This window comes from Leucoraja erinacea, chromosome 25 (assembly GCF_028641065.1).
Source record: "Leucoraja erinacea ecotype New England chromosome 25, Leri_hhj_1, whole genome shotgun sequence".
Lineage (NCBI taxonomy): Eukaryota > Metazoa > Chordata > Chondrichthyes > Rajiformes > Rajidae > Leucoraja > Leucoraja erinaceus.
Window position 1 is genome coordinate 17,807,435 of NC_073401.1, and position 8,584 is coordinate 17,816,018.

At 44.4% G+C, this 8,584-nt stretch overlaps 1 protein-coding gene across 4 annotated transcripts in view; it reads right to left on the reverse strand.

Annotated features, from left to right (window-relative positions):
- ttc28 (tetratricopeptide repeat domain 28) overlaps window positions 1–8,584 on the reverse strand; it is a 502,085-nt gene that overhangs the window by 23,054 nt on the left and 470,447 nt on the right. For all 4 annotated transcript variants that reach the window (XM_055655876.1, XM_055655877.1, XM_055655878.1 and 1 more), the window contains one exon: window positions 4,409–4,485. In XM_055655876.1, coding sequence (XP_055511851.1) covers window positions 4,409–4,485 — 77 coding nt within the window. The remainder of the gene's footprint in view (window positions 1–4,408; window positions 4,486–8,584) is intronic.

An 8,584-nucleotide genomic window follows, 5' to 3' on the forward strand; every position in this document is an offset into this window, starting at 1 on the left:
TATATATGTAAAACATATATATGGAAACAGGCCCTTCGGCCCACCAAGTCCACACCGACCAGCAATCTACCATACACCAGTTGTATCCTACATGCCAGGGACAATTTACAGAAGCCAATTAACCTACAAACCTGCACTTCTTTCGGATGTGGGAGAAACCAGAATATCCAGAGAAAACCATGTGGTCATAAGGAGAATGTACAAATACTGTACAGACAGCAACCATAGTCAGGATCAAATCTTGGTCTGTGGTGCTGCAAGGCAGCAACTGTACTGCTGCGCCACCGTGCCACCCCATTAAATTATTTTTCTGATATATATTTATTATGGTGTCATGTCAATAAAGATGAACACATGATTCTGATTTCTGCCCTTAGTTGGATAACACACATCTCCAGTCATTGTGTTTTATGGCTGGTTTTCAACCTCTTCAGTCTGAGGGTCTCGACCCGAAACATCACCTATTCTTTCTCTCCAGAGATGCTGCCTGTCCTGCTGAGTTATTCCAGCTTCTAGTGTCTATCTTCAGTTTAAACCACCATCTGCAGTTCCTTCCTACACTCTTTGTTAAGTGAAACAGGTCCTATTATCATAATATTATTCACCTCAACTAAGTATTTTCTTCACCTCCACTGCTGCAGAGAATACATCTCCAGAACGATGTACCCTTTCTACAGTGTGTCATAGTCTTACAGCATGGAAACAGGTCCTTCATCCCAACTTGTCCATGCAGATAAAGATGCCCCCATCTAAACTGGTCCCATTTATCCGCATTTGGCTCATATCCCTTTAAACCTTGTGTGTGCCAGTGTGTGTGTGTAAGGTTGTGTGTGAGAGTGTGTGTCAGTGAAGCGGCGACAACACCTGGAGTGAACGGAGACTTGGCGAAGGTACACAAAAATGCTGGAGAAACTCATGGTGCAGCAGCATCTATGGAGCGAAGGAAATAGGCAACATTTCAGGCCGAAATGCTTGAGTCTGAAGTAGGGTCAAACTCAGACATAGATGCTGCCTCACCTGCTGAGTTTCTCCTTATATATATATATATAATTATTTTTTTGAGCGTGAGAACTTCCGTCATCAGCGTGAGAGCGTGAGAATTTTGTCAAATGCGTGAGTCTCATGCTCAATGCGTGAGAGTTGGCAGCCCTGTATTCAAAACAGCTGCCCTTCGAGACGGTTCCATATCCAACTTGCTCTTCTCACCTGTAGTACCAAAGGCCATACCACTCACTAACCTACCCTAGGCTTCAGCAGAGAGTGCTGATCTGCTGCTGTTGTCGTGTGCAACCAAGCCAGAGAATGGGACTCCTTCATCGTTTTGCTGAACACCTCCGCTAAACCTACCAGATCTCCCGGTTGCTCAACACTCACTCCCCCTCCCATTCCCACACTGACCTTTCTGTCCTGGGCCTCCTTCATTGTCAGAGTGAGGCCCAGTGCCAAATTGGAGGAACAGCACCTCATATTACACACCCTAGCGGTATGAATGAACATTGACTTCTCTAACCAAGCAGCCCTTGCTGTCCCTCTCTCTCCATCCCCTCCCCCTTCCCAGTTCTCCCACCAGTTTTTACTGTCTCCGACTACATTTTATCCCTGCACCGCCCACTCCCCTGACATCAGCCTGAAGAAGGGTCTCGACCCGAAACGTCACCCATTCCTTTTCTCCAGAGATGTTGCCTGTCCCGCTGAGTGACTCCAGCATTTTGTGTCTCTCTATATTGTCTTTAAACCAGCATCTGCAGTTCTTTCCTACACATACTGAAAATGTCCGGTATATCTCCCTCATGGCTGCCTTCCACATTTACCAGGAGTATTGAAAATGACTTTGTCAGACAATAATAGCTCTTTGGAGGGAAATGTTGCTTTACTTAAATTGGTTATGATTATTTATACTGCGCTTTTCCCACTTCTCAAATTAAAGAAAATAATTAGAATTAATTAAAAACTAAGTTATGTTAAAACTCAAGTGTTTTAAAATTTGGATTCCATTTTCTTTTTTTTTGTTTGGTTGTGAAATTTGGTGCAAGTTTTGAGTTAATGAAGCATGTAATTTTCACAGCAAAGCGGCTAGATTTTTGAGCTCGGTCTGAGCATCTGTAGATCAGGGGTTATGCATCATTAAACAGGACTGCTCATTACAGTGATGGATTCAACAGTTTACTTGCTTAGCGATTCCAGTGAAACAGTCCTCTCTGCTCATCTTGCAATGTTACATTATTCGCAGGTCAGACTCTCTGGCATTTTGCCATCAGCTCATGGGACTGCTTCTCGTTAGCCTTTGTGCTAATCATTTTTAAAAATTCGCATTTTATTATGCTTTGATTTTCCTGCGCATTGCACCGATCTTTAGTCGGAAAGAACCATGCGTTTTTGCTGCTCAGAGTCCTGTCATATTGCAGGTGCTCCATCTCTGCTGCGGGCTTTGTTTAAGCCATCGTGACCTTCTCATTACTTGCAAGGCCAGTGACGATGGAACTGAGGCCAGTGACACCAACTCGCCTCTTCCTATGGTGAGAATCAAGTGCCATCTTGAGGATCTGGACGTGGAAAAGGTGCATGGGGAGACTCACCAGGAGGCTACTTGCAGGGCTGGAGTTATAGGACGAGGCACTTGCATGCATGTTCATAATTTCATAAGTGATCGGAGCAGAATTAGCCCATCAAGTTTACTCTGCCATTCAATCATGGCTGATCTATCTCTCCCTCCTAACCCCATTCTCCTGCCTTCTCCCCATAACCTTAACCAACCATATTAATCAATAATCTATCTATCTCTGCCAAAATAATATCCATTGATGGCCTCCACAGCCTTCTGTGGCAATGAATTCCACAGATTCACCACCCTCTGACTAAAGAAATTCCTCCTCAACTCCTTCCTAAAGAAACGTCCTTTAATTCTGAGGCTAAGACCTCTGGTCCTAGACTCTCCCACAGTGGAAACATCCTCCTTCATCCGTCATTGGAGCTTGCAGTTATAGGGAGAAGTTAGATAGGCTGGGACCTTTTTCTTTGGAGCATAAGAGGGATGACCTTATTGAGATGTACAAGGTCACGAGGGGCATGGATAAAGTGAATGCTCACAGTCTTTTTCCCAGAGTAGAGGGTTCTAAAACTAGAGGGCATAAGTTTAAGGTGAGAGGGGAGAGATTTAAGAGGGACCTCATGGGTATTTTTTATCATTCACAGGGTAGTTATCACATATGAGGATGAGAGAGGATCTTTTCAAAACAAATGTAAAGTTATTAAGGAATTGGACAGGCTAAATGCAGGAAAAATGTTCCCGATGTTGGGGGAGTCCAAAACTAAGGGTCACTGTTTAAGAATAAGGGGTAGGCCATTTAGGACTGAGATGAGGAAAAACTTTTTCATCCAGGGAGTTGTGGAATTCTCCACAACAGAAGGCAGTGGAGGCCAATTCACTGGATGTATTCAAGGGAGTGTTGGAGAGAGCTCTTAGGGCTAATGGAATCAAGGGATATGGGGAGAAAGCAGGAACGGGGCACTGATTCTGGATGATCAGCCATGATCATATTGGATGACGGTGCTGACTTGGAGGGCCGAATGGCCTTATCCTGCACCTATTTTCTCTGTTTCTAGTTCATATCCAGATGAGCTGCCAGAGAACACTGTAGAAGCGGATACTATTATCATGACGATTAAAACACAGACATATGGATTAGAAGGATTTAGAGGGCTATGGGCCAAGTGGGATTAGCCCAGTATGCCATTTTGGTTGGCATGGACAAGATGGCCCTGTACAGCTCTATGACTCTGGTGGTCAGGGTGGCATTCTGTAGTCTAATATCAGAACGAAAAGCCATTCATCTGCCTTTGAACCTTTGCAATTTCCCAACAAATGTTATATCCAAGCACAATCTTGGGCAAAATATTCTGAGAACCAAAGCAAATCAAAAAGTGTTACTTCAGTCCCTATTTAAAAATCTTCAATAAATTATATTACCTACTTATTTAGGAGGTAATAACTTTAATCGACATTATAGGCTGAAATTTGAAGCATTATTCCGTGGTCTGGGAGCGCCGTAAACCGCTTTCACGGGGCGGCAAGAAGGTGCAGTGGTCGAGCTGTTGCCTTACAGCGCTGGGTTTGATCCCGACTACGGGTGCTGCCTGTGCGGAGTTTGCACGTTCTCCCCGTGACCGCATGAGTTTTCTCCGAGATCTTCGGTTTCCTCCCACACTCCAAACACATGCAGCTTTGTTGGGTTAATTGGCTTGGCGTAAATGTAAATTGCCCCGAGTGTGTGTAGGCTAGTGTTAATGTGCGAGGATCGCTAGTCGGTGTGGACTCGGTGGGCCGAAGGGCCTGTTTCCACGCTGTATCTCTAAACAAAACTAAACACTGGTGAAGAATGACCCCAGAGAAGACCAAATCTGTACTCACCCGATTAATAAGTTGTTCTCCTGTCTCTGAGGCCGAGATAAGTTTGCAGAGAGCCTGGAGAGCAGCGTGGGGTAACCCTTTAACACAAGAAGTAATGTCACAAGGAGTATGGTACTGAGTGCAAGTACCGTCATACATAAGTACCAGTGATATGCACAGAGTTATCATCTAGGCAGAAGGGCATATCTAAACACACAATGCACAGACACATGCACCAAGTTATACAACCTGACCGTAATATTTAAACCTTCCTAGTGCAAGGTTTCCTAAGCACCTCATGCTGCATATCCCACTATATTTAATGTCATATTTATTTGCAACGTGCAGAGGAAAAAATACTGTCTAAGAATAAAAATAACTGTACCACAATGTCTTCAGGCTATTCATTGACTTTCCCTCAAACAAAACCAGGTTTTGATCTCCAGTCTGAGTAGCAATTAACCTTCAAATGAACTCACTCTATGTAAAATTAATATTAATTAGACATCATAGCCTTAAAGGTACACACGCCCACACTTTAGTAGCAGAATATGCATTGAGATTTTCCCGTAACAATATTCCTATTGTTAAAAATGCTAGTCATTGTGTAAGCACAACTAGCACGAGGAGGACTGAAGAAGGATCATAAACATAGAAAATAGGTGCAGGCCATTCGGCCCTTTGAGCCAGCGCCGCCATTCAATAGAATCATGGTTCAATATAATCAGTAACCCGTTTCTGCTTTTTCCCCTGATCCTTTGATTCCGTTAGCCCCAAGAGCTAAATCTAACTCTCTCTTGAAAACATCCAGGATCTAACTCTCTCTTGAATACATCCAGTCTCGACCTGAAACGTCACCTATTGCCTTTCTCCAGAGATACTGTCTGACCCGCTGAGTTACTCCAGCTTCTTATGCCGATCAAGACATCCTTGTTTGGTGGGGTCTGAGGGAAAAGTTTGTAGAGGTGAAGATTTACATAACAAGATGGGAGGTTGATTGAAGGTTGCAGTGGCATGGGAGGGACACGTAAATACAGGTCGTCAAATAAATGAGGCAAAACATAAAAGTGGGTGAGAGATTTAAAGCACATTAAAATGGCAGCAGGGTACCCAAGCCCAATTCCCCTGGGGTGACAGAGAAGTAATTTTCAAAAATGCATTGGAAGAAACTGCAGATGCTAGTTTGTACCGATGAGTGCGGCAAGTTTTTTTACACAGAGGGTGGTGAGTGCCAGGAACGTGCTGCCAAGTGGTGGTGGTGGTGGAAGCAGGTACGTTGGTGGCATTTAAAAAACGTTTGAATAGGCACATGAATATGCAGGGAATGGAGTTATGTACAGACAGATAAGTGATGGTGTTGGCATCATGTTCAGCACAGACATTGTGGGCTGAAGGGCCTGTTCTTGTGCTGGACTGTTCCATGTTCAATGTTCCATGATTGTTATCTGTAGTGACCTCCCCAAAATTGGTCAGTTAAGGACTGCTCCTTCGCGTCTTGTTCGAGTGGACTTCCGTCCTCGTGTTAAAGCCTGCGTTTGTAGTCCAGCTCCCCACTGTCCACACAGTGGTACACCAGTGGTGCTGGGCATTTATGGCTTAGACCTAGTTCCTCCCACATTGCTGAGTGCATTGGGCAGCAAGCTTTCGCCATTCTGTTTGGCCATGTGCGACGTCTTCCACCCTCGAAAAGTTAGCGTCCAGAGCTTCCAAATCCTTCTGGAATGTTCGCCTCCATGTGAGTTATGGTCGGCCTCTATTCCTCCTTCCGTCAGGTTGCCATGTCATTGCCATCTTAGGTGCACGTTCTGGCGACATTCTGAGTACACGTCCTGCAAATTTCATCCTGCGTACCTCTATGTCCTGGCTGAGAGGCTTTGGTGCAGTTTCCCGGTAGATCTCCTTGTTTGTGACGTGGTCTCTGTAGCTAGTCTTCAGGATCTTTCTCGAGCAGCGATGTTGGAATGCATGGCAGACCCATTAATGTCACTGCTACAGATCCATTCTTCACACATATATACGGCAGCCAGGGATTTGGACTGGACATAAAGCACTTGCGTACTGGTGGGAATGCTAATTGCATTCTGTGAATGATTTTACTTTTCCATTCGATGGCATGGAGCCCAAAAGGCAATCGCTATAAAACTAAGCTTCCCGACCAGAGAGGTTAAGCATGCAGCGGAACACCTGTTGAAAGGAGAGTGTTATACCTTCACCAACATGACAGTCGGTAGAAAAGTAGAGAGAAGAGCAAAATATGTACGAGTATGCTGCTGGAACCGTGACACTGCAAGCTGCGCCATACATCTAAAGATGGCGTGCTACAGGAGCACTGGAATACAGAAACAGTGACAAATGACAGCGTCAGGAAACACACCATTACATACATTAACACGGTGACACGGCAAAACAGCACATAAAACAACTCCCAGAAATGAGGCAAAAAATAAAAAAGCAGCATACAGAAATAATAATATGTAAACTTGAAAGGATAAATAAACAATAACCTTAGACACAGAGCAACACGTACATAAAGATGTACAAAAACAGAGTGCTTGCTTTTATCATTCATCTTTTTGTTACATCAGCTTGCTTCTCCCGTCCCTCGGGGTGGGTGTATGAGATACCTCTGTCTCTCACAGTCTTATTCGGCTGCAAGAGTGATAGTTCGATCTCCAGACTATTCAATAACTGCCAGACCCCACTCTGCTGGCAAGACACAGGCAGAAGGAACAGCGGGCAGAAGGAACAGTTCCAACATAAAATCTTATTTAGCTAGCTAGTTTTTTTTTTCAGTTTTGGGCATTGAAGGGGCAAAAGAAGACCATTTATTTCAAAGTCTCACGCACATATATTACGGGATTTACAATGTCCTCCGAAAGTCATTAATAATGAAGGGTTCTGTGTTATTGACTCAGATCCCGGCACGCATCTCATTATTACCTACACTGTGACCTCCAAGGAATCCTCCACTGATGTAAATTTTAAGCTGCATGTATTGTTTTCAAACTAAAGCACATTTTGAAAGCAAGAGCAATGAGAGGAAGGGCCTGTCAGCAATGTCGCAGAACACGACAGCCTGACGCATTTATAAATGTTTAATGCCACAGGCAGCATAATAACTCCAGCAACCATCGCAAAGGTTGGGATTTATTTTAACATATTATAATTACAATGAAGTAATTCCTTCACACAGCGCTCGTCGGGAAAGGCTCTGTACTAGATCAGGCACAAACGCAATGCCGTCCCACAGCGAGACTGTGTCCTTCTGTGCTACCTGCTGTTCCTCAATTAAGGCCCCTCCGCAAAATCTAACAATGTGTCCTTAAGATTACATCCAGATACAGTCATACAAACATCAATGTTGCCTCCATGTCTGTAGAGTTTGCCACAGTAATGAGAGTTTGACGTGACACCTCAACGTCAGCGACTAACATTGTAGTCCATAAGCTCCTCTGATGGGCCAGCTTAGCAAACTGGTACAGAGCTTAAGGTATAAATACTTGGAGGGCCTCAGCTTTGATCACGGGTCTTTACTAAGTTAACCTGATTTCACCAAGGATCTATGCATTACAATTTACCCAAGCACTTGGTGAAGGAAAAGATCATCCTCTTGCTGGGAGCAAGAGCTGGAGCGCTGGTCAGGCCGCATTTGGAGAACTCCTGAGCACATTTGGACCCCATATCTGAGGAAGGATGTGCTGGCTGTGGGGAGGTCCAGAGGAGGTTTCCAAGAATGATTCCAGGAATGAGTGGGTTAGCAATATGATGAGAGTTTGATGGCACTGGGCCTCTACTCGCTGGAGTTTAGAAGGTTGAAGGGGAATCACATTGAAACTTACAGAATAATGAAAGGCATAGATAGAGTGGATGTGGGAAGGATGTTTCCACTGGTGGGAGAATCTTGGACCAGAGGTCATAGCCTCATAATTAAGGGGCGCACTTTTAGCAAGGAGGCGAAGAGGAATTTATTTTGTCAGAGGGTAGTAAATCTGTGCACAGATGGCTGTGGAGGCCAGGTCAGTGGTTATTTTTAAAGCAGAGATAGACAAATTCTTGATTAGAACAGGTGTCAAGAGTTATGGGGAGAAAGCAGGAAAATTGGATTAGGAGGCAGAGATCAGCCATGGTTGAATGGCGGAGCAGACTCGATGGGCCGAATGGCCTAATTCTACTCCTATAACTTGTGAACTTTTGACC